This window comes from Canis aureus, chromosome 28 (genome assembly GCF_053574225.1).
Source record: "Canis aureus isolate CA01 chromosome 28, VMU_Caureus_v.1.0, whole genome shotgun sequence".
NCBI lineage: Eukaryota > Metazoa > Chordata > Mammalia > Carnivora > Canidae > Canis > Canis aureus.
Genome location: NC_135638.1, coordinates 12,406,090 through 12,433,615, shown reverse-complemented (window position 1 = coordinate 12,433,615; position 27,526 = coordinate 12,406,090). Strand labels below are relative to the sequence as shown.

At 33.1% G+C, this 27,526-nt stretch overlaps 1 protein-coding gene across 9 annotated transcripts in view; it reads left to right on the top strand.

Annotated features, from left to right (window-relative positions):
- Positions 1-27,526, top strand: part of LOC144300414 (zinc finger protein 385C-like) — a 453,807-nt gene that overhangs the window by 209,940 nt on the left and 216,341 nt on the right. For 6 of the 9 annotated variants that reach the window (XR_013367033.1, XR_013367031.1, XR_013367034.1 and 3 more), the window contains one exon: positions 13,951-14,024. Coding sequence is in view for 5 of the 9 variants with exons in the window: in XM_077876426.1 (XP_077732552.1) it covers positions 13,951-14,024 (74 nt within the window). In the remaining 4 variants the exon portion in view is untranslated. Of the gene's footprint in view, positions 1-13,950; positions 14,025-18,953; positions 19,141-27,526 lie in introns of those variants that run through there. The other 3 variants (XM_077876421.1, XM_077876423.1, XM_077876422.1) reach the window with 3 other exon arrangements.

Genomic DNA, 27,526 nt, shown 5'->3' with positions numbered 1-27,526 from the left:
ATTTTAAGAAACTGCCTTGGGCTCTAAGAATGTGAGAATGAACAAAATCAGAGGATTCTGGTAATATTTTTGAACCTGAAATACAGTACAGAACCTCTATTAAAGACTATAATAGAACATACTTTAACACCAGCATGATCATGATCATTATGCACTCTTCTGAACCTCTGTAGTTCTCAAGAGCTGTTTAGAAGTGCTGAGAATTAAAGCTGAAAAGGTGGACAGAAATGTAGGCAGTATTAATAATGGGAGTTTTTGTGTACTCACATTCACAGCATACAGTCACCCATCTTCAAACTCTTGGAACTCAAATATTTGACATGATATTTAAAATTGTTCAAATAAAATCCACACTGAAAAATTGTAATGAATCAGAAGGAATCACACTTATCAAGGACATACTATAAACTAGGGAAATGATGAGTTTTTATGACTCATGTGTTAAGTTAAATAGTATAGGTACAGTGAGGCTAACAAATATCAACCGTAAAATGTTTATGCAGTTGGTATGCCTAAAGACCGATTTATGGAGTGAATACTGTCTATTCCAGTATTAAAATTTAGAACAAGTACACTGTGTCCTCTGACAGTGTTTTCCTTTTAGCTAAGTATATGCCTGATCTTTGTCATAATCTTTATCCAAAGCTTAATGTTTTTAAAAAATTCAAGTATACAACCTATGTATTACAGAACCACCTATCAAACAGAACCTAAACACATTCTCCTTAATTTAAGTTGATTTGCATTTAATAAGTACATTTGCAAGAATAGGTTTTTTCCTATGATAATAATAAGTAAAGGAAAATACAGGTACATAATCACGCTAAAGTAATCTACCCTCAAATTCAAATAGCTATATATTTGTTACTCGAAAATGTAGCCAGTCATGTATTTCACGTAACAAATAGAGTAAATGTAATAGTGCTCTAAGAAACTACAGGCTCTCCACAACAAGGCTTTTTTTTTTGCTTTTTTTATTTTTTATTTTTTTTTTAGTTCTTTACTAAAATAGGTATTAATGGAATACAATAGTTGCTAATGGGCTATTGAACAACAGGATAGAAAGAAAGCTAGACTGGGGTGATATATGCCAATTAGCAAGTTCTTAAAGTAGTCCCAGGGTGAAGCACTGGTTGTTCCAGGCATCAATCTAAGCAGCAGTAAAAGAGGATTCAACTCTGAAATAGGCCACACCTGAATTTCTGCCTAGTTGGAGATTTCATGTTGCTTGATCAACTTATAATTAGCATAATATATGGCAGGAAACTTTTCCATTTAAAAAAAAATAAAAGAGATTTTGAACATAATTATCTTACTAGAGTTTGACTAGAATAACTAAACATATTTCCCAAGTGAAGAATTAAACATGACCCTTCAGGAGGGTGAAAGGAATTTCAGAGCATCTCAAACTCTAAATTTTATGAAGCAATAAAAATTTCTCAGAGAAGAGCCAGCTAACTTCATATTTGCATATGAACTATGACCAATGATTCACTCTGAAAACAATGTGAAGGCAAATTTACAATTTAACGCAGAGTCTGCATAGCATGGTGTAAATGAATCAAACAATATACAATAAATTTCATGGACAGTTAAGTTTTAGTTCTAGTGGTGTAAATCACAGGTGGGTTCCCATTACAGATAGATATATTGTTGAGATGATAAAAACAGTGAAGTAAAAAAAATCTTATCCTGCTTTAAGTATCTGAGCTTCAGAAGAAAACGAAACTCAGTGGGGGAGATAACGAGTGGTGATAGGAACAGAAAAGAACTAATCCCAGTGCCAAAAATAAAAGGAAGAATCAAAGCCAAGCCACCTGTGTGACCTATCTGAACAATCCTAGGGTGAAATGAATCAATCCAACTTCCAATTTGTGGCCGAGCTGTAGAAATGGACCTAGAAAAATCAAAGAGGATTGGTTGGGGGAGGGAGGAGGAGAGCCTGCTGGGTAGTTGTTTGATCAAGCTCAGCTTTGCTCCATCGAATGAGAAAATCAAACAGTTTTACTATGTGTTGGTGGAACATTTATGGATTTTAATTCTGCCGGAATGTACATGTTCATTGGTTAGGAATGGAGTCAGACAGCCTATGTCACCTAACACATTTAATCTGTATTTATCAAACATTCAACTCCATTCCTTTCAATGATCTGAAGAGCTAGAAATTCAGAACTTATAAATAAAGTTTAGCAAAAAAGGTCAAATACTTGGAATCACACATGTGCTTGGTATATTTGAAGATTCAGATGCATTTGCAAAGCCTAATTAAGCCTTCGATAAGCCATTTAATACAAAAATAGAATAAAAGTCTATTAAGTTTCATTACAACTTATAATCACTTTGTTTTCCACTCTCCTCAGGGAAAAATATTTTAGTACAGAATTTGCATGTCTGTAAGTCTTCTGAAACTAGTAAAAAATTACCTTTTAGTAAATCTACAAGTAAAAACAATGAAGCACATTTCCAAAACTGGTAAGAACTTAAATAGGCCAAGAGAGTTCCATGCATCATTCTCTATGTTATTAAAAATTTCCTTTCATTCTTTTCAGTAAGGTTTTTTTTAAAATTTTTATTTATTTATGATAGTCACACAGAGAGAGAGAGAGAGAGGCAGAGACATAGGCAGAGGGAGAAGCAGGCTCCATGCACCGGGAGCCCGACGTGGGACTCGATCCCGGGTCTCCAGGATCGCGCCCTGGGCCAAAGGCAGGCGCCAAACCGCTGCGCCACCCAGGGATCCCTTCAGTAAGGTTTTTATACAAAACTTCTCTTTCAGATTCTCCTCAAGACTGAGGGAGTGCTAAATGTATAGAGGGCATCTAAATTGGATGGCCAAAACAATTTTTTATATCAGATTTTATGGTCATTTAAAGGAGAAATGTACAAGAAAAAAAAAAAAGGAGGAAATAGAAGTTATTTTTAAACAAAGGTGTTCATCCTGGTCTTGTGTCCATAGGAGAGATTGAGGTTTCAGGCTCTGTGCAGAACAAGGACTGAACTTTATCAGGGAGTCTGTTCATATACACTTAATGTGGAAATAGCTTCTATTTCTTCAGTTACATTTAACCATTCAAGAGTGATCATTGTTTAGGAAAAGTATTAAGACAATGAAAATTTACACATATGTGTATTAAAATAGTTGCATTTTATTGTCTAGTTAATGTGGTGGGAAAAATAATCCTACTAATAGTGGTGGTATTGCCACTAGACCATGTTGTCTGTAAATGAATACAGGAATGAATGGATCTGCAGTCAGTTTCCAGTTCTGCCACTGTCTAGTTGCATAAGCTTGATAAAGCTACTACATTAGGTGGGTTTCAGTTGATTCATCTACAAAATGAAAATGTAAAATTTAGATGTAACACAAAATCAATGCCTTTGGCATCCTAAGCACCAATTAATATTTAATTCTTGTTAATAACATTTTTATGTAATCACAATAATTGATTATATATATATAAAATTGATTATATATATATATAATTAATTGAAGTGTAATGCATATTTTAGGTACCATAGCGCAGGCACACAACTTATCAACTAGTTTTGGATAAAAGATAATACTGGAGAGACAAAGTTTATTTCATTTAATTGGACTTGAATTTATCCAATTTTGTGACTAGGTAAGGCATTCAGAGTTCATATCAATCTGTGGAAAGTAGTGGTGGAGCTTTATTTAATTGATGAATGCCTTACTAATTTGACGTGCTTCATTAGAAGACTTTTGTAAATTGTTTGCAAGAACAGCAGGATTGCTCATGCATAAACTTAATGAACTAACCAATAAATAAATTGGTAAGATTATTAATGAGATGCTTATTCAGGAATTCTTTAGTGGCTTGTCTACAGGATCTTTAGAAGACTTTAGTGAGTTTTCTCAGATTTCTGTTTGTCTTGACAAAAGTGGCACATGCATGATGTAAAGAAAATTTGATTAGCATGGGTAATTTTTATATTAGTTCACATTAAAACTAAAATATTCAAAAAGTGTGATAGAAACCAGTACAGTTAGGAAGACTGTTTCTGTACTCAGACTAGAATTATGTCAACCACATTTAACTTGGCTTAACTAATGTGATTTTTTGAATTATCAGCAGATAATTTCAGAAGCACTTAGAATTTGGTAAAGAATTTTCCAAGGTAAATGTGATGACATTAAAATTTTATTCAAGAATGTATATTAAACCTAGACCTTGCCAACTCATTGTAGCGCAACAATGAGTAAGACACATTCTCTTCTTCCCCATCAAAGAGAGAAGACACACAAGGAATAAAAAATTATAACACAGGTCTTTCTGACATCCTAGAAAACAATGTGTGTATTGTCCAACAATTTGTCCATTAAAAATAATCTTCCTGTAAGGAATTAAGAAAAAAGAGCTAGTTAAAACCTGAGATACTGTTCACCACAAGCATACCAATTCTCAAATCTTCTTTGCCACTTGTAAAATGCTAAGTAATCTGGACACTCTTCTTTAAGTCTAGATTTTAACCTTAAGATTTTCTTGAACATAACAGTGCAGATGTCACAACTAATTCACTGGAATTTAAGTAACACATTAAATGGTTTTGCTATTCTAGCTGAGTTTTCATTAATAGGATAAACTCAGATGGTAGAGTTCATCTGTATTTAACTTTTACAAAATAAGCTTAATTTGAAGTATAACATATTTACAGAAGAGAGTATGACTCACAAGTGTTACTAGTATATATTGATGTTTAATACCATTTACTTGCTCTTTCTTTGTTATGTTAATTATACACAAACATACACAGTAAAATATTACTCAGCCTCAAAAAAGAGGAAAATTCTGCCATTTGTGACAACATAGATGAATCTTGAGAGCATTATGCTAAGGGTAATAATTCAGACAGAATCAATTTACTATATGATATCACTTATTTGGAGAAATAAAAAAAGAATTTGAACTGATATGCATAGAAAGTATATGGTGGTGGCCAGGGACTAAGGGATGGGAGAAATAGGGATAAGTTCATGAAAGGGTACAGACTTTTAGTTATAAGATGAATAAGATTTGAGGATCCGATGTATAAACATGGTGACTATCATTGATAATACTGTTTTTTGTAATTGAAATTTGATATTAGAATAGAACTTGTTTTCTCACCAAAAAGAAAAAAAAAAGGTAAATATATGAGGTCATGAAGGTTTTAATTAACTCAGTGGTGTGCATCCTTTCACAAAGCATACATATATTAAATCATCATGTAGTACACATTAAATATAATTTTATGTGTCAACTATACTTTATAGGAAGAAAGTGTTAAATAATAAAGAAAAATAGTTTTTCAAACATGTAAAAATCATGTACTTGCTTTCATATATGCATATAAAATACCATGCACACATATATATTTTTGTGTATATATGTACAAAAATACAATATAGATTACACTTGTATATAGCACCTATTGTATTCCAGGCAGTATTTAGTGCTATTATATTTATTTAATCCACTTAACAAACTTTAGGTGTTCTTATTAAACTCCTTTTATGCATGAGGAAACTGAGGGATAGAGTATAATTAACCTGCCAAAGATCATACAACTAGAAAGTGGTGGAGCTATGCTCTTAACCCACACAGTCTAATTCCAGTCTTGTTAGATATTATTCTAGTTCACTTGGGAGGTAGCACATAATGTCAACCTGTATGAAAACAAGTAAATGTAATAATCATAGCAAGAAATTTAGTGGGGTATTTTGGAAAAAAGAAAGTTCCTAAAATCAATAGCTCCAACATGCCAGAATATTAAAGACACAATTTAGGAACAATACACTTAATAAGACTGTACTAATTGAATTATGCACAAACATGAATGCAATCAAGTAAAGAGTCTTACTTTTAAAGCATTTTTAGAATATTGAAAAAATTCATTATTCCATAGAAACATTATCATTCAGACTCTACTTTCTGGATATGATAAAAAAAAAACATTAGAAATAAAAGAATAAATGTAGCCCGGATATTTCACAAATTTACAGATAAAATCATACTTAAAAGTATTAAATTTTTAAAATCAGTAAAATTATGAAACATTTATAATGAAAATTTAAAATATAGCATGTAAGATGCAACTAGACTGGCAATTAAATGAATATTTATATCAGAATTACATTTATTGAAATGTAAAGAAAGTTTAAAAATAAGTTAGAAAATCATTTGGCCCACTCATTTTCTTTCCTTTCTCCTTTATTCCCTTTCACTATGTTTTATATTCCCCAAGTGAATGAGACCATATAATGTTTGTCCTTCTCTGATTGACTTATTTCACTCAGCATAATACCCTCCAGTTCCATTCACGTCGAAGCAAATAGTGGGTATTTGTCGTTTCTAATGGCTCAAGAATTTTGGAAAGGAGCAAGAGAAAATGCCCAAAAAGATAGAGAAGTTTGGAAATTCAGTAAAACCAGAATTTGATAGAAAACCCAGACCAGAGAACATACACAAATAGAGATCATTTTTAAAAAATATCTATGGGGATACTAGTAAATAGACAACTTTAAGTCTCAGTGGTCAAGATGAAAAAATAAGGAGTACAAATAACAGAATTAGAAATATTTTTAAAGATTTACCTGTAGTTGAAGAGGGTTTAACTATTATAAGAAAATGTTTTGAATAATGTTCTGAATAACTAATGATAATACTTTTGAAAGCTTTAATGAAATAAGAAATATTCTAAAAAACTACTATTTGAAATTATTTAAACAGGATTAGAACTCTGAACATATCAATAGTCACTAAAATTACTGATAAAAAATCAATAAAATGTGAATAAATTAAATAGTTTAAGAAGAGAAAAAATGTTCACTTTCTAAAGCTATTTCTCACAATGGAAAAAAGAAAGTGTATGACATTTTTTAAACATCGTATAACATTAGCATTTGAATGAGGTGAAAGTGTAGGGAAAACTGCATGCTAGTCTTACTGTGAATCTAGATACAAAACTTCTAAGTAAATTATCATGAAATTGTATCTGCCAATACATTAAAAACTCAGTCTTGAAGAAGTTCATTTTATTCAGTAATTACAAGGATGATTCAATATTTGAAAATCTAATAGTGAAAAAGTCAGTAAATGGCAACATTATGACCTAAGTCTGGTTGCTAGCTTCTTCCCAAATAAATCCTGAAAAAGTTAGAAGTAAATTATGGATCTTAGAACTGTCATATCCAGTATTAGAAACCCTTAGAGGATGGGACATATGGGTGGCTCAGTGGTTGAATGTCTGCCATCAGCTCAGAACGTGATCCTGGACTCCCAGGATTGATTCCCACATCAGGCTCCTCACAGGGAGCCTGCATCTCCCTCCTCTGCCTTTCTCTCTGTGTCTTTCATGAATAAATAAAATCTTAAAAAAAAAGAAACCCTTAGAAGAATTAAGACTCTTTGACTGATTGGATGTATGTTAATAGTTTGGGGAAAAAATTTCAGTGTTGCTCTTGACACTTTCCTCGCATTTTCTTGTGTTGAGCATGCTCATTCTCAAGTTACCTAGTTGCAACAGCACAGTTAGATATAATTGAGATTAATTTAAACTTTAAATGTTGAAAACTAAAATTACACTTTTTCAAGTGTCCATAGAGACATTTATTAAAATTATTCTGAGCACCTAAGTGGCTCAGTCAATTAAATGTCTGCCTTCAGTTCAGTTCACGATCCCAGGGTCCTGGCATCCAGCCCCACATCTGGCTCCCTGCTCACTTGGGAGCCTACTTCTCCCTCTCCTCCTGCCTGTACTCTCTTTTTATCTCTGTCTCTCTCAAATAAATAAAACCTTCAAAAAATTATTGTATATTATATCCAAAGGAGCCTTATATATTTCTCATAGAAATAATGAATACCTTGAACTGTTGGATGCTAATACAGTGAAATAAGAAATTAATAATAAATATAGGAAACCAAGCACTTCAATCCAAATGAATAGTTTAAAAGTCTTAGGTAAAAAATATAAACACATACTTTCAGAATATTTAAAGCATCATAGGACAGCCCCGGGTGGTTCAGTGGTTTGGCGCCACCTTCAGCCCAGGGCCTGATCCTGGAGACCCGGGATCGAGTTCCATGTCAGTCTCCCTGCATGAAGCCTGCTTCTCCCTCTGCCTGTGTCTCTGCCTCTCTCTCTTTCTCTGTGTCTCTCATGAATGAATAAATAAAATCTTAAAAAAATAAAGCATCATAAAAATGCAAAAGTAAGGAGTCATATGGATGAGATGTGACTAAAGCAATACTCAGATTAATGATAGCTTTAATCAGTTATATTTCAGAACTAGCCAAAAGTAAAGATAAACAACTTATGCTTTCAGCTGAGTAAATGTCATTAAATATATGATAAATTTAAAATTTTAAAAATTTTCTACACATGTTCAGACATATACAAATATATATGTGTGCATATACACATAATACACACATGTATATGTGTGTGCATATATATATATATAATTACTGAAAGTAAAAATGTTGCATTGGAATGCTAATCAACAAAACTTTAGAGATTATCTCTGAAGAGTTAAAAAGGGAGATATACTAGGTGGTTAGCTGTAACAACTTTGACTCTATTGATAATATTTTATATTTTAAACTAAATGATACCTTACACAGGTGATTATATATTTTTAATATTCTAAATATATACTGATAATTTAAGATCATTAGAATAAATGTGTCATAAGAATACATTAAGTTTTGAATTAATATGGTTCATTTTCTAGAGTCAGGTTTCATGCTCTGAGATTCAAAGCATATATGGTCAATCAATCTTTTTTGGTAGCCGAGCTGATATTAAGACCCAAAACTGGGAGGGGGGGGGGTCTTACTTGACTAATTTGGGGAAATTTATGCTATCTATTTGATATAATTTATATGGTACATCATTCATAAATAAACTACCTACGGACAATTCTGAGCATTCAGTTCAGGACAGATGGCATTAGGGTCAGTAAATGTAACAGAAAGAGACTATATATATAATGTTTTGGCTCAGCAGTTCTTTTTTTTTTTTTTTTTAGCGGTTCTTAATATATTCTCATACACATTGTGAAACAACAGACAAGAGTCTCACTTCTTGCTCCTATGGATAAAGGATAATATGTGCACGCAAGAATACAAGATTATGTTTCCTTGAATGGTTGTTTGTAAACATTAATTTCCCTATCAAATTGAATTTTATAGATTTCACATTTTAATATGGAAGAAAATAAAATAAATGTTATTCAATAAGAATGTATAACATTTTATTTTACTATTACATATATGTTAAGGACTATTTATTTATTTATTTATTTATTTTTTGAGAGAGAGAAAGAGAGAGCGCAAGGATGGGGAGCATCAGGCAGAGGGAGAAGCAGGCTCTTTGCTTAGCAGGGAGCCTAAGGTGGGGATCAATATCAGGACCTTGGGATCCTGACCTGATCCAAAGGCAGGCGCTGCCTCCACTTCTTATGGTCCACCCTTATGATTTCCATTATTAGGAATTAAATTTCTGTCTATTATATGAGTACATAAATATAAATATTTTATATATAACCTTTTTCTATTTGTATAAATGGAATCATGCAATCCACATCGTATCAATTCTTTCATTCAAAAAAATGTCTGTGAGATTCATTCATGTTGTTGTATGGATCAGTAGCCTAATAATTATCTTTGCTGTATTTTACTTTATGCATAAGATAAAAAACATCAATTTTTTGTTGATGGAATTTTTATTGTGTATATTTCAGATTTTTTGAGTAATATTGTTATAAATATTATGTACATATCTAATTCACACAGAAGTATGAATTTCATATGTGTATATAACTAAGAGAGGGGATTTCTGTGTCATGGAGTATGCAATGATTATTTTAGATAAATCATGAAAAACAGTTTTCTAAAATGATTGGTTCTGTTTATTATCCCACCAACCATTATCAGCATTGCTCCAGATCCCTGTCAAAACTTAGTATTGACTAATTTTTGTTGTTGTTGTTGTTTCTGGTCCTTCTGGTGACATTTCTTTGTACTTTTAATTTTTATTGCATTTTATTGATAAATGAAGAGATTAAAATATCTTCTCCCAGGTAAATAGCTTCTCCCAGGCTGTGGCTTGCTTTTTCACTATCTTATTGTGTTCTGTGATGAATGAAAGTTTTTAATTCTAATGTCCAATTTATCAGTTACTTCTTTAATGATTAGTATAAATTATTACCTGTTCAGGAATTCTTTACTTATCCTAAGTTCCTGAAAATGTTTTTCTGCATTTTTTTTCCTGAAACTTGTTTGTTTTCTTTTTGTATGTAGTGTATTGTATCACTTAAAGTTTGCCAGAGTGTTGAATTCAGGACTGCATGGCAAGGGTACCTCTGCCAGGACAGTTTGGCTTTGCTAAAGAGAGTCCCTTCCTTTAGGAATCTAGCACCTTACAGCATGTTACCTGAGTATAAATGCAAAGAAGTATAGAAAACCAAGGGAAACTGCACAATTAGAGGATAAAGGACAAGGAAGTGGGGAGATAGCAACTGGGGCCATTAAAGCACTCAGTATACCATAGTCATTTCTTAGATCCTGAATACTCATTTTTCTCCTAACTGCAATATGAAAGAAATTAAAAATTTTACTGTCTTTTAAGGTACACAGACAAATCATCCAATTATAGTATCAAGCTTAAAGACTTGACTATCATCAAGTCCAAATGGGTTTTCTTGGAAGTTACTCTTATTGATCAGGAGACCTATAAAATTAAAAGATAAGTTATCTGCTTTCCACATAACTAATGGACAATGGTTTTATTATTTATCTTCTAGAGACGCTGCCATCTACAAAGGGAAAGAATTGGAAGTATATAGTTCTAGTCTGTAGTAGTTATAAAATCCAGCTGCATGAGGGATGCTAGGTTCTACTACACTGGAGTTGGGTTAGCTTGATCTGAGCTCCAGCACTCTTCCTAGGAGCAACTTCATAGGCCATTGTTCTCCATGATTCTTGGGTCAGACCTCTGAGAGTCATTCCTGTTCTATCACAGTGAGGTGTTAATTCCAGGGATATGTCCATATGTCAAAGCTTAGCAAATTGTAGAACTTAAATATGTCCATTGTATATCAATAAAGTCATTAAATATGGGTGAAAAAATAAGTGAACTGCCACAATATGCAGTAATATATATGAATCATGAAAACATAATGGAGTAAAGATGTAAATCTTGAAACACCACAGAATCTATGCACAATTATTATAAAGCTTAAAAACAACTAAAGCTAAGAAGCTTATTGTTTTAGATAATGGCTTTTTTTTTCATTTATCTTAAACATTTTTTGGTGTTTATTTAAATGAATATGTGAACTGCAAGTTGTAATACAATTATGTCTTAACAGATACCATTATAAAAAGACTTCATATCATCCAATCCTGTTTGACTTGTTAAATGCTTTATACTTTTGAAGGGCACAGAGTGTCATTTCCATTTTTTATTTGAATGTCTTTTTTTGTTGTTGTTCTACCTTTATTTATTTTTATATTTTTAAATTTAAATTCAGTTAATTAACATATAGTGTATTACTAGTTTCAAAGGTAGAGTTCAGTGATTCATCAGTTTTATATAATACCCATTCTCATTACATCCTGTGCCCTCCTTAATGCCCATCATCCAGTTACCCCATCCTTTTTCCCCTCAGTTTGTTTCTTATAATTAAGAGTCTCTTATGGTTTGTGTTTAAATGATGTACTCCCAAGTGTTCCTTATTTTTTTTTAGTTCAACAATTAATTACTTGTATGTTGCATATATTTTTGCATTTAGCAAATATTATTCAAAAGATAAAAGAATACAATATGTAAGTTAATCAGTAATATGGGGCAGATTGTCATAATTACTGTTGAGCAATGAGCTGCTTTTGGACTTTAGGAAAGGTAAGAGATGTGCCTCAAAACATTAATGATGATGGTGGCAGTGATATATTATTATACATAAACCACATTCGTAAGAGGTGGTATATCATTTGAGAATCATATTTGAATATATCACTCTAATACTATCTAATTGATTTGTCTGTATTAGTAGATACAGATCTTAAATATATGACATTGTAAACTCAAAGTTCTTTTTTGATTTGAAGTCAATGAATTTGCTTTCAGGCAAATCTATAGTCTACATATTTTTATTCTCAAGGCTCTTCATATTATATCATTGAAACACCTTAAATATAAGATATATTAAAGACATAATAAAAATAGATCACTAAGAATTAACTATTAATAGTCTTTTCAAAACTGAATGGTGTAAAACAGTGAATTAATCTATCCATATTAATTCAAAAATGCTACTGTTACAGGCAGGAATTTTTAAAATTTTAATTTAAAGATAGAATCACCTTGCTAAATTCTTTAATTCCATTTAAGGTATTTTAATAAAGAACATTATTTGTATGGTGTACCACAGGATAGAAGCATCTGGTGTTTATGCATTTTCTGCTAAATCACAGATGACTAATTATTTTCCATGTGTCAGGAAAAAAAAATTGATTAATCACCCATCCTTGTTAGCCTAATGTTCTGCAACTAAGATCTGTTCTTTTGAGCCTTCAACCTCTTTTGTACATTTTTGGCCTTAACTGCAAAGGTATTTATTTCCATATTTTTCAAAAATTTCTTCAAGTAGGTTTGCTTCTAGATACTTCTAGAATTTTTGTTTCGAGATGAATTTTTATAAATGTCATTGGACAGGCCCATAGAAATACTGTTATGATTGTGATTGTTTGAACATGGTTTAATTTGGAAAAATTTGATATGTATATTGCTCCATCGCTGTTTCTACATGCCAAAAATATCCTCCAACTTATTTATGGCTTTGTACGTGTTTCAGTTAGATTTTGTAGTTTTCTTTTCTTTTTTTTTTTCAAAGACTTTGTTTTTTTGTTTTTTTGTTTTTTTATTTTTTATTGGTGTTCAATTTACTAACATACAGTTTTCAAGATTTATTTATTTATTTATTTATTTGAGTGACAGTGAGAGAGAGAGAGAGCGAGAGTATGAGCAGAGGGAGGGACAGAGGAGAGAACCTCAAGAAAACTGTGCTGAGTGTGGAGTGGTTCTGGGGCTGGTCCCACAATCCCAAGATCACTTACAACCCACACTGAAACCTAGAGTTGGATGCTTAACCAACTGAGCCACACAGGCACTCCTTCATTGTGTAGTTTTTATATATTTTTGCTATTTGTATAGAATCTTTATGTAATTGTTTCTAAATTCTTTTTTCTAATATATGGAGTTTTTCTAAAGTCGTTTTTCTACTATTTTCTAATATATAATATATATGTTTTATAACATATATTTATATATAATAAGTTCTAATATATGGAAAATATATTTTTCTAATATATATAATATAATATATTGTTTCTAAATTCTTTTTTGTAATATATAGAGAAATTATTTGTTATTGTATAATCTTTAAATGATGTTGATATTGCCTGATTTGGGGCAAGAGAAAGTTTAAAAATGAAATACAGAAATAAATTTTAGATTAACTTCTTTGAAAGGAACTAGCTTTCAGAATTTTCTTTTTTTTAATTTCTACTCTGTTTTATAGTGCTTTCCAAAGGATTTGGAAGAACCAGTGTTTCCCTAATGATCCTTTTCCCCTTTCTCATTCAGAATAATTTATAACACATTCCACAATTCACTGGTACTCTTATTGGGGGATTTGTTTTCCAATCTGTTTTATAAAATTAATGTTCAGAGAGCAAAGACAAATGGTTTAGACATTACTTGCAAACAGCAGAACAAGTTTATGGAAGATATGTTCACCAAGGCACTTTCTCCATTGTCAAAGCACACAGTTTTGACTGCCAGGAAGATTTTATAACTGTTTGGGACCATTGACTGTGTGTTATTCATTACGTATAATAATCATTGGAAATAATCATTGTAGTTACCTTTTTTGTTTGTTTGTAGGTTATCAGACCACAAGAAACCACATCAAGACCAGACATAAGGACCAGAAATCCTGGATTCTGAAGTGGACACAGGTACTTGATAGGACTTAGGTTGGAATCCCTTGGGAAAATATATGTATGTGTAAGGGTTGTTGGTGGAGATTATGGTAGAGGTACTTAGTTTCTTTATAATAATTTCACTTTCTTTCACTTAATATTAAAAGAATTTATACATTTCACCTGGGCATGTCTTCTCTCAACTAAAGATTGCTTTTTTGTTGTTGTTGTATATAGGTAAGGTTTACAAATTGATGATTTGAATGATATTCATATACATTCTGAAATAATCACCACAATCAAGCTAGTTAGCAAATCTGCCACTTCACATACGTGTGTGTGTGTGTGTGTGTGTGTGTGTGTGTGTATGTGGTAAGAATACCTAGGATATACTCCCTTACCAAATTTCAAGTATAGGGTACAGTATTGTTACCTACAGTCACTATGCTATGTGCAGTAGGTCTCCAAAACTTCATCTTATATAACTGAAACTTGTATCCCTTGACCAATGCCTCTCCATTTCTCTCACTTCCCACATCCTGCTATCTACCATTATACTCTCTGCTTCTATGGTTATAACTATTTCAGATTCCATATATATCTGGGAGCATACAGTATTTATCTTTTTTTGCCTGAGTTATTTTAGTTAGAAGGATGTCCTCCAGAACCATCCATATTGTCACAAATGGCAGGATTTCCTTTTTTATTTAAGGCTGGATAATATTCCATTGTCTGTGTATATATACTTAATTTTCCTTATTGGTTTATCTGTTCATAGACGTTTAGGTTGTTTCCATGTCTTGCCTTCTTTGAATAATGCTATAATGAACAAAGGAGTACAGATATCTCTTTGAGTTGCTGGTTTTAATTCCTTTGACTAATATCCAGAAGTGGGATTGCTAGATCATATGGTAGTTCTATTTTTAATTTTTTGAAAAATTTAGCTACTGTTTTCCATAATAGTTGTGCCTATTTACATTCCCACTAACATGTACATATGTACATTATAGTATCATTGATTATATTCCTTATGCTGTACCTTTTATTTCAGTGACTTAATTCATTCTATTACTGGAAGCTTGTATCTCCTACTCCCCTATTTTGCCCACCTCTCCCCACGTCCATCCACTGACAACCATCAGTTTTTCCTCTGTATTTATGACTAATTTTGCGTTTTGTTTGTTTATTCACTTGTTTTGTCTTTTAGGTTCCACGTATGAGTGAAATCATGTGGTATTTATTTCTCTTGATTTGACTTATTTTACTTAGCATAATAATTGTAGATTCATTCATGTCATAATGACAAGATGTCATCATTTTTTTATAGCTATGTAATATTCCCCTGTGTGTGTGTGTGTGTGTATACACATCTTCCTTACCTGTTTGTCTACCAATGGACCTTTAGGCTGCTTCTATATTTTGGCTGTTGTAAATAATACTGCAATAAACATGGAGGTTCATATATCTTTTCAAACTAGTGTTTTTATTTATCCAATACTCAGTATTGGAATTATTGGATTAAATGCTATTTCTATGTTAGTTTTTTGAAGAACCTCCATACCATTTTCCACAGTGACTGTACCAGTTTACATTTACATCAGTAGTTGTGCAGAAGCTTTTTAACATGATGTAGTCCCACTTGTTTACTTTGCTTTGGTTATGGTATCATATCCAAAAATTGTGCCAAGACCAATATCAAAGAGCTTTTTCTGTATAATTTCTTCTAGGAGTCTTATAGCTTCCAATCTTACATTTAAGTCTCATCCATTTTGAGTTGATTTTTGTGTATGGTGTAAGATATTGGTTTGATTTCTTTCTTCCTTCCTTCCTTCCTTCCTTCCTTCCTTCCTTCCTTCCTTCCTTCCTCATGTGGAGATATCCAGTTTCTCCAATACCATTTATTAAAGAGGATGTCTTCCTCATTGTGTATTTTTGGTGCTTTCAAAGATTAGCTGCCAGTATATGCATCGGAAGACTGAATTTTAAAATCTCTCTTGCATCTAGATACAGCATTATGACTAAGTGTTGGTTACGGGACATGAGAGAAAGGTTTGTATACGACTTCTGATTCATGCTTATGAGAAGAGTTGTGTTGATCATTTCCTTCTCATTTCCTTCCCATTAGCTGAAATGTACAAGTCATATCATAAGCTATAATATACATATTAGGACATGATGTATTGAAACCAAACCTTGAGAATGGCTTGAGTAAAAGGACCGAAAGAGATTGGAATGTGAAATCCACATAGTATTTATGTATATTTTATACTTTTCATTGAGTGTAGTAGTATATATTATATAATCTATAAATAAATTGCAGATGTATTTAAAAAATAACTTACTGTTTGGGTGCACTTTTTAGCCCATGCCAAAACTTAGGTGCTAACACTTCAGTAGGGGGCACAATACCAGGGAAGCAGGAGAGAAGAGAACTTTAGAGTTCTAAAGGGAAGACAGGGAAGACAAAGAGCATATATTTAAGGGAGTGCATTATGGAACTGGCCACAGCTTCTGAACAGGTTAGCTAGTGGTCGATCTCACAAGAAGTCTTCACAGAAGCAAAGGAAACTACTGCATCTCTAGAAATAGGCAGAGGAGAGAATGGGAAATCATTTGTATACCAGTCTCACTCTTTTTTTTTAAAGAGTTGTTCTATGAGGCATAAGGTGCGCTCTTCTTCCAGATGATACTACCTGGCTCCTTCAAAGGAGTCTTGATCCTAGAGTGAGGCATAACCACATCCAGGGAGAGTGAAGGAGCTGGATGTCTGTGATGGGTGGGATCTTGAGCAGTCTCTGCTGAAGCTAGCACCTGAGTAACAACAGAGAAGTCATGTGCCAGAGTGAGAGGAACTGAAATGTGGGCTGAGATGCTGTCTCTTAGTGTCTGTGAATAACTTGAGGGATTCATTTAACAGATGAACAGTCCAGATGACTTACTCTCTATTATGAAACTGCCAACAAACCTCTTTGGAACCTTTCTCTAAAGATCCTTGTGGCTTATAAGAAAGCATTTAGTGCCCAACAATGTTCCTGAAGTGTCCACAGTAATTTTAAGCAGAGCATACTGGAAATAAAGGATTGAAAAATAGTCTAGAGACCAGGCCAGTAGATATGGACATTAGAAAGAGGTAAAGCCCTAATGAAAGACAAATACTAGTAGCTTCTCTTTAAGTACTCTAGATTTTTATAAGTAATCATTGAAGAGCTTTAAGGTTAAGGGCATTTTTAAGCTGAAATATTTGAGAAGAATCTGCTGCCACTAGAGAAGCCTATGGACTTTTAATGAGTGAAAGAGCCCACGAAGCCCTGAGTGTCCAGGGAAGTCCCCTTCTGACTGTGGAGTGTGTGAGAGGCTCTGGTGATGCTTATGAAGGCAGCAGGCACTTAAAAGACACATTTAGATATATAGCAAACTTAAGTAGAAGACATCTTAAAGGGTTGAATTATCTTTTTTTTTTTCCTGTGCTGTACTCCACTGTAGGTTCAAAGTTCCTCCAAACCCCTATTAGGCCTGTAACAGGGAGCAATCTTCCTACATCTCAATGAATGACATGCATTTACTTCTTTTTCCTGAAAATGTATAAATAATAGATAAATTCTTTTATAGGCTATGGTTTTGGATGAATTAAGTGGGTATTTGTTCAGTTCAACTAAAGCTACCTATCATTTTTTGGGGAAAAAATTAAGTGGATCAGTGGTTTAACTAAATTAAATTCACAACTTTTAGACATCGGAGAGAATTAAGTCTGCAACTTTTGCTATTGAAGTGAGTTTCAGGCTGTTTTAATTGTTTGGTTCTTTTACGCATAATGCTTTTAAAAATTCAAGATGCCTTCAGAACAACTACTTATAATATCTCAGAGGAATTAATGTAAATGATATGTATTAGCAGCGAAGACAAAATCCAGTATCTATTTTATGCATCTGCGCTTTTATAGAATACAGCACAGTGATTAAACAATATTACATGATCTGGTAATTTTTGTCCATATTTATAAGAAAGCTTATGGCTGTGTAAATTAGCCATGACTCTATTTTAGATATATGAGAATAAAGCATCATCTCACTAGTCCTTCATAGATATTGTATAATATAGCTATATATCTGTTGAATCACTCTGTGAATGCAGAATAATAGTCTTTGATGTTTAATACTTTTGGTTAAAATCCCATTTTTATAGTTCAAGAAATGTGTTTTGACCCATGCACTCTATGTACTGATTTATCTACTTCGCATCTAGTGAACCTAAAATAGTTTTAAAGGAGTTCTGTAGATGCCAGTGAACATCTGAAAGTATTTTATGACACCTATATTAAAAAAAGAATTCCCATTACAGGGGAGTTTAAATTGCCCAAACCATAAAAGGATTATTTTTCTAACAAGTGAACTAGTGTTCTGTTCCTTGTGTCCTTCCTGTATTCTAGGCTCTTTGGAGTAATACAGGATCAATTCTTCCAGTGCCCAGGCAATTAGCTCTTTGGCTGCAGTTCACCTGCTAGCTTGATATCCCGTCCTCTTATTAGATACTGGCACTTGAATTTCATCCAGCCTTGATAGGTCTTTGAGCTCAGTGTGGTATTTTTATATGAACTAGATTTTATCTCATTTAAAATTGCTCACTGACACACACAAATGGAGAAAGGCAAGAGGTCTTCAGCAGGAAGTCCAGTGTTCACTGTAGAGGTAAATGATCACTTTTTGAAGCCGCTCTTTGTTTTCCACAAAAATAATTTATATTACTTAAAGAGATTTTTCCTAAAAAATATGCTGTACTTTTAAAATATTGCTATAGACTGAATGCTTGTGTTCCCTCAAAATTACTATGTCAATGATAACTCCCAGTTTAATGGTATTGGAACTTTGGGAGGTGATTAGTTCATGAGGATGGAGCCTTCAGAAATGAGATTAGTGCCCTTATGAAAGAGATTTCAGAGAGCTCCCTTGCCTTTTGTGCTATGTGAAGACACAGAGAGAAGACAGCTGCCTATGAACCAGAAGTGGGCTCTCACCAGATACTGAATCTGCTGGTGCCTCGATCTTGGAATTACCAGCCTCCAGAACTGTGAGAAATTAACTTATGTTACTTATAAAGCCACTCAGACTGTGGCATTTCTGTTATAGCAGCCCAAATGGACTAAGACAAACATATTATTAGCAGGCTTAAAAATTTAAAGACTAGTTTTCTTCAAGAATATTGAGGAAATAATTTTAAAGCCTTTTCACAATATTCTGAGATCCCTCTTTTTCTAATATGAGGCAAACAGATATGGAGAGGGTAAGAACAGTATTTATTATCTATTTCATCAAACATAGAACACACTTGGTAAACAACAAATAAAAACTTAGCCTGACCATCCCCCCAAAATCATTCTGTTGTTATTTTACTCAGAGATGACAAGTCTCCTCAAACAGAGAAAATTTAACTTCTGGTAAGAACAATTGGGGTTCCAGCTGTAAATTCTGAGGTACATACATTATTGCTGTCTGTCCTAGAAGGCAGACACTAGGAGAAGAATATACTATAAATAGTATATGGAATATGTAATAGTTACTTGTATCCCCTTTTAATTTAGGATATTACTAAGTGGTTATTGAAAGCAATGTATGTTCGTGTTTGAAGAATAAAGGGAAACTAGATGTTAAATATACAAAATGTAGGTTCTTAAAAAACAAAACCTTGATTTTTAAAATTCATATTGAAAATTCAGTCTTTGTGAAGGATAGTCAAAACAGGTTTTTCAGTGTTTTTAGTACGTATAAGTTCTCTATGTACTACCCTTGATAAGAGGAATCAGTATTGGAAGTACCTCTAGATTATCTATTAAAAATGAATTCCATTAAAGCAAGTTAAAACAATTCATTTTTAATTCTGATATATATACCCAATATTTATTTCTTTTAAAGATTTTGTTTATTCATGAGAGACATGGAGAGAGAGGCAGAGACACAGGCAGAGGTAGAAGCAGGCTCCCCGTGGGGAGCCCGATTCAGGACTTGATCCCAGGACCCTGGGATCACACCCTGAACCAAAGGCAGATGCTCAACCACTGAGTTACCCAGGTCTCCCTATATACCCAACATTTAGATACACATACTGCTTTCATGCAGTTTAATCAGATTCATGTATTTGTATTTTGGTCAAGATTTTAACTTTAGCAATGTCAACAGTATCATGTAATATATGCTAAGCATGCAAATACATAGGTCATAATATTACCACAAACCTGTAAAATATGACCTCAACGTGCATGTATTTGAATTAAAATGTTATGAATTGATTCACATTCATTAATATATGTTACCTTATATATATGTTGCTCACAAAGCAAATGTCTTGCGAATATTCAGTCACATTCTAATTTTGGATTCCTTAATTTTAGAAGTAAAGGAATTTCATCTCAGCAAATCAAATACTATGATTTATCTACATTTTTTGAATGATATACTAGTCGAGGAGGAATTACCATCTGTCATTTTATTTTAAACCCACTGTTCTCTCTCATGTACCAGTAGGTCAGTTCTATTTCTGGCAAGTGATAGGGATATTAAATAAATGGTGAAATATTCCAAAAATAATAGATTTGATGTCTTTATTTTATGATTATTTTTTACTCTTTTAGCAACATGATGTTTCAATTTAACAATTTCTCAATTGCTTTCTCTGTACAAAGCATGTGTTCAGTGCTGGGCCAAGCAAAGATAATTGAGTTAGGTTCTTCCCATAAGGAAACTTCTACCTTACAGGGGAGTTACACATGCTTCTGAATAGCTGTAATTACAGGCCTACCAAAGACACTGCCAAAATGGAAGCGGGAATCCATTGTGAAGGATGCCAGAGAAAAATAATTAATGAGAACTCAGAATGTGAGTTGAAACTTTAATATTTTGTTACGTTTCAACCAGTGCCTATTTTTGTCAGTAAAATTTAAGCATATGTTACCCAGTTCAGAAATCTGTAATCTGTGAAATAAAATACAAGAAACACCCCAGAAAAATTTAGAATGATCAGTTTTCTGAACTCCACTTGGACATGTATCCTTCTCAAGTTTTATTAGCTAATTCTTCTATATGATTACGAGTCTTAATAGTTATCATTAAGCTTACAATTTATTTTCAGACACTGTTTAAACCCACATTATGTTAGTTTTTATTCCTTGGCTCATTACTTTTATTTGTCCTTATTTTATCAGTCAGCTTATCCTTATTTTATTTAATTTATTCTTTTAAAGATTTATTTCTTTATTTGAGAGAGAGAGAAAGTGCATGCATGTTTGAAGGAGGAGAGCCAGTGGGAGAGAGGGAGAGAATCTCTAGCAGACTTTTGGATGAACTGGGAGCTGGATGCAGAGCTTAATCTCATAACCCTGAGATCATGACCTGAGATGAAATCAAGAGTTAGATGTTCAACCTAGTGAGTCACCCAGGCACCCAATCCCTAGTTACTTTAAATAAAATAACATTACAATTGTCAGTTACAATCTTGTATCTTATTTTACACACTTTAAGATGATTATCTCAAGATATTTTTCAAATATTCATTTTATTTTAAGTATGATTTTAAACTTGCCAAATATACCCTGAAATTGGATCTCAAATTCTAATTAAAGTGAGATAAACTTATGTGACCTTAAAAAAACGTAGCGTAGGATGAAGTTGTTTCTTTCTTCTTATTTTAATTGAGAAGCAATATTCCACATGCCTGAATCTATATTTGTTTAATAGATTTTTATTACTGTTTAAAAGTATGATATCATTTACACAAAGTATATTCTACAGGTATTTCTATATACTATTCAACTAGGAAAATGCAATTATTTTATTAATTTGATATAATTCTTAATATGCTAGCAGTGTATAGTATATCTTGTTAAATCAGCAGATACAGCTATGGATAATATAATTACAGTGTAGCTATAAATATAAATGTTTAATTAGATGCATTTGCATTTAGGGAGATAGAGGATGTATAGTCATGGTAGTCATGGTGAGGTTTAGAATGCATTTTATCATTTTGTTACTAAACAACTTTATAAGGCTCTCCTAAAATGAAAGCTGGGTATTTATCTTTTTTGACAAAAAAGATGTTTTTATTCCTGAAGCTATCTTTATGGATAATTGAAATATTAAGTTTCAAAGACTTGTATTCAGTATGTTTATCAGTCATGGTCTCAGCTGGACAGCAAGTTAAAATTAGGATAATTGAAGGAGGGTTTAATAAAGGGACTTAATATAAAGTAGGCAAGTTATAAGAAAACTACATAAGAAAGCCAGAGCTCTCAGGCTACTAAGAGTGGTTGTTTTCCGCCCTGGCTCTTTCTGTTGAGCTTGGGAAGAGAGCATTTCTGGAACCTCAAAAGGAAGTAGAGAAGGCTAACTTGGAAACTAAAATTTCATTTGGTTGAGGGACAGAGCTAAACTGAAAGTAAAGGAGCAAGGGAATAAATTTCTACTATCTGTTCCCTTGGGTCTTCAGAAGGACTTCCCTATTGACTAAATGTAACCAGGAGCCAGAGTACCTCCTTTGATGTAGTTTATACAAGTTAATCGTCAGAGACCCAAGTGTAGGGTAAATCTGAGGGGCAAACAGAATATATCAGACTAAGTACATGCAGGAAACGAATTATTGGATTAAATAATTCACAGATAGTCTTTAGCCCATCAACATAATCAAAATAAAGTTTGTATCGCTAGGACAGAATTTATACCAGGCTAATTTACTCAGAGTAATGGACAAACAGAATCCAAAAGTAACGTTAATTTACTCTCCCCTAAAATCCATAATATTGTCTTAAAGTACAATGTACCATATTTGGTCTTAAGAACACATTTGAGCAAGTCATATGTGCTGAGCTGACTGTCACCGTGCCTTCTGGCTGGAGCTGCCTTCTAATGCTAGAGTCTCCCGTGTTTTTTTCCTGCTCAGCTTTTCTTCTTAAAAATAAAATATTGTGCCAGCCAAATGGTGGAGTAGGCAGCTCTAAGCTCTCATCTCCCTCACAGAAACATTGAAAAGTAAGCAAAAATTATTCGGGGCACCTTTGCAGAACTCTGGAAAATGGCCAAAAGTGCAGAGCAACCAACTGAATAATGAATTAAGAGAAAAAGCAACTTCAGGGTCTCAGGTCGTGATCTCGGAGTCCTGGGATCGAGTCCCGCATTGGGCTCCCTGCAGAGAGTCTGCTTCTTCCTCTGCCTATGTCTGCTTCTCTTTCTGTGTCTCTTGTGAATAAACAAATAAAATCTTATAAAGAAAAAAGAAAAAAAGCAACTTCAAAATAGCAGGAAAGCTTTGTGGTGTTTTTACTTGGCTTTGCCATGCTCCCTCCAGTCTTGAAGAAAGAAGCCTGCTTTCCCAGTGCAGAACCCTCTTCCCTGGTTCCAGAAGAAGCAGAGCACACTCTTTCCACAAATTATTGCATGTATCTCTTCTAACCTATATAGAAAACTAACACAAGGCATTTGTCTCTGTTTCATCCAACTCAGACGTTGGGCCAGAAAAATGGTGAGAATCACTTGGAAACATTGCAAATGGAATGACAACTCACAGATGCCTGGGACAAAAGGTTGTAGTATGCTTTGATTGCCTAAGGCCCAGAAGCAAAAGCTGGGAAGTATTTCTTTGAGGAATTAGAACATTCGAAGCACTGTTTTACATGGTAGAGTTTGGAAGTTCATGCGCTTGTTCATAGCAAGAGACATTCTCAAAAAGTACCTGAGAACACTAATATTTCACCTTTATCTGATTTCTAAGCTCAGTGTAAGCCTGGCTAAATGTTGAAGGAGTGTCTGGGCACTCAGCCAGTCTGCAAAAGCTGGATGAGGTGTTATTTGTTTGTTTGTTTTGTTATCTTTAGTTCCTGATGCTCAAGGAAATCTCTGGCAAAATGCTAGCTGCACAAAATCTAAGAAACAGAGATTTCATTGTCCATACATGGTAAGGAATACAGTCTTTACAAAAAATAATATTGAAAGTCCTGAAATAAATGGACTACTATTGCCTTCAATCATGAAAGCAAGAGAGAATTGACTCATCATATATAAGGGGAACCTCAGAAAGATTAACAGCTGATTTCTCATCAGAGTATGGAAGCCAGAAGATAGTGCATGACATATTGAAAGTGCTAAAAGAAGACAACGAAAAATCTGCTATCCCAGAATTCTCTAACTTATAAAACTGTCCTTCAAATTTGAGGGAGAGATTAAGATATTTTGAGATAAATAAAAGCTGAAGGAGTTAATTATCACTAGATCTGCCTTAAATAAAATGCTAAATAGAGTCCTTTTGGTTGAAATGATAGGACTCTAGACACTAGTTAGTAATTCAAGGATCTCTGATAAAGGTAAGTAATGGAAAAACATAAATACCAATATTGTATTTTTGGTTTATAACTCTACTTTTAATTTATTATAAGATTTAAAAGACAAAGGAATGAAAATAATTACTAATATGTACTATTGTCCACAAAATGTTATTCAGATAAGTTTATACAACAAAGGTATGAAGCGAGTTATGGTGGAGCTATATGGAAGTAGCATTTTTGTATGCTATTGAAGTTAAATTGGTATCAAACTGAACTAGATTGTAATGAATTTAGAATGTTAAGTACAATAAAACCACAAAATAATAGATCTTTATTTATATAGTGAGAAGTGAATTAAATTCACTACAAAAAAGGCACAAATGGCTTGAAAATGAAAGAATAGAAAAAGATATTTCATGCAAATAGTAACAAAATGAGATTTGGGATGACTGTACTGTTACAAAGACAAAAAAATAATGTTACATATAGATAAAAGGATCACTTTATCAAATAGTATACTAATTACAATATGCACAAATAACAGAATTTCAAAATACATGAAGTAAACATTTGACAGAATTAAAGGGAGAAGTAGTTCCACAATAAGTGGAACAATAAGCCACTTTCAGTAATGGAGAGAATGCATAGACAGAGGATCAGTAAAAATAGAGGACTTGAACAGCACCATAAAGCAGCTATACCTAGCAGGCATATATAGAACTCTCCACCTAAGCAGCTGAGTATACATTGTTCTCACTTGCACACAAGACATTCTCCAGAATGGATCATATATGACACAGCACAAGTCTCAATAGATTTAAAAAGGTAAACATCATTCAAAATATCTTCTCTTACCACAACAGGATAATAGAAATGAAAACGAAAGGATTACTGGAAAATTCTCAAATATGTAGAAAATAAACAGTATATTTTTACCTACCCAGTGGTGGGTCAATGAAGAAATCACAAGTAAAAATGGAAAATGAAATGAAAATGAAAGCAAATGAACACATAGCATACCAACACTTGTAGCATGGAGTACAGGTGTGTGTGTGTTCAGAGAAATTTTTCTTTTTTTCTTTTTTTTTTCTTTTTTAATTTATTATTTATGATAGTCAGAGAGAGAGAGAGAGAGAGAGGCAGAGACACAGGCAGAGGGAGAAGCAGGCTCCATGCACCGGGAGCCCGACGTAGGATTCGATCCTGGGTCGCCAGGATTGCGCCCTGGGCCAAAGGCAGGCGCCAAACCGCTGTGCCACCCAGGGATCCCTGTTCAGAGAAATTTATAACCATAAATGCCTATATTAAAAAAAAAGATCTCAAATCAGTAATCTGACTACCCCTCAAGAAACTAGAAAAAGAAAAGCAAACTAAACCCAAAGCTAGCAGAAGAAAATAAATATGAAGATAGGCAAGAATAGAACACACAAAATAAGGTAGAGAATAGAACAGGTATAAAGATAACCAGTGAAACCAAGGGTTAGTCTTATAAAGCTCATAATTTATTGCATATTTTATAATTCACTATCTTTTTAAAGATTTTATTGAATAAATAAATAAAACCTTTAAAAAAATAAAGGCAGAGACATAGGCAGAGGGAAAAGTAGGTTCCCTGCAGGGAGCCTGATGTGGGATTCGATACCAGGACCCTGGGATCACATCCCGGCTCAACCGCTGAGCCACCCAGGTGTCCCTCTAACTCACCATTTTTAATTAAATTTTGCCTGTTAGTATAGTATATGGCTTTCTTTTTCAAAGGGAAAGTAACGATGGATGCACTGAAGCACGCATCATAATAAAATTATCCTGATAAGTTGGCACCATTTTAATCTTTTAAATAATCACAATTAAATATATATTGATAAATATATCAGTTTATCTGAAAGAGGATATTTCACCTACTCAGTGTTGAATTCCAAATTGCAGACAAGACTGCTGCTCAAATATTCTATACCATCGTGAGAAGAAACACATTCTTGTTAAATTTGGTGTCTGATATAAAATACCATCTATTGACAAAATAAAGAGTGAGTCTTTAATGGTGTAGCATAAATCAGACTTTGGAATTCATCCCTTTTTGTTTTAGACTCTATCAAAAATTACACAGAGAGTATACTGGTTTGATAGGTGAATATATATCATTCTTGCATGTGTTCTTGTTTGGACAGAATCCGATTTTCAGTCTTAGAATTGAATACCTTCTCTGCATCATTCATTACTTTATTTATTCAAGTGCTGACTAAAAACGTGAGCTAGAAGACAGTTCCTTGGCTCGAGTACATAAAGAACTAAATCCAATCACAAATGTAAAAGTTTGGATGAAGAAAACTATCAGAAAACCAAGAAAGAAAAGTATTGGGGTTGGGGGCAGAGATAGATTATTCTCCATACTTATACCTTATCTGCTCTGTATTAAGTTAATATCAATTTGATATTATTATTATCCCCAATAGAATGAAAGCATCAGGTATCTTTTTTTCTGTCAAGTATCCCAGAATTCTAGAAGTGCATGGTACCTTATAACTACTCAGATATTTATAAATGAGGGAAGAAATTAATTAAAAAATGAAGAAAGACAAATGGTTGATTAAATAAATTTTTATTTAAGCTGAGGTAACTGCAGCTCAGGGAGGTGAATTGATTTGTCTGAGGTTATCATCTGAGTTTGTTCTAGATTTATGTCCTATATTAAGAAAATGTTTTTTGAACATTTTTTTGAAATTAGATATGAAAACAAGGTCAAGGTTTCTTTGAGAAGGATTAAAATAAATTAACCTAAATATTGTGTTATGATCCAACATTTTTTCCCTTTGCCATGGACAATAATCTTAAATTTAATGAAAAGGATACTGAAATACAGTCATTTCAAGGGCAGAGCCCCTTTTAAAACTACCTTTTAAATCTAGTAGCATTTAGTAACATCACTTATTCCCAGTGATCCTTCAACATAATGATGTTGATGATGAATAGCATCATTTTCTGAACAAGGCAAATTTCAAAGAACTTACAGGTCTTTGCTAAATAGCAGAATACTGAACTTCATCTAAATATAAGTATGCATCAAAGTTTGTGTGAATCATACCACTATGGACAGAATGTTCAAAGACATAAGAAACTTTTGATAAGCTGATTTCAAACCATAGCCAAACACTGTATGATGTTCAGTTAAATGTCCATGTTGCTTCTACTTTACTCCATTTAACTGAAGATATTTGGACCTAGTATTCCATATGAT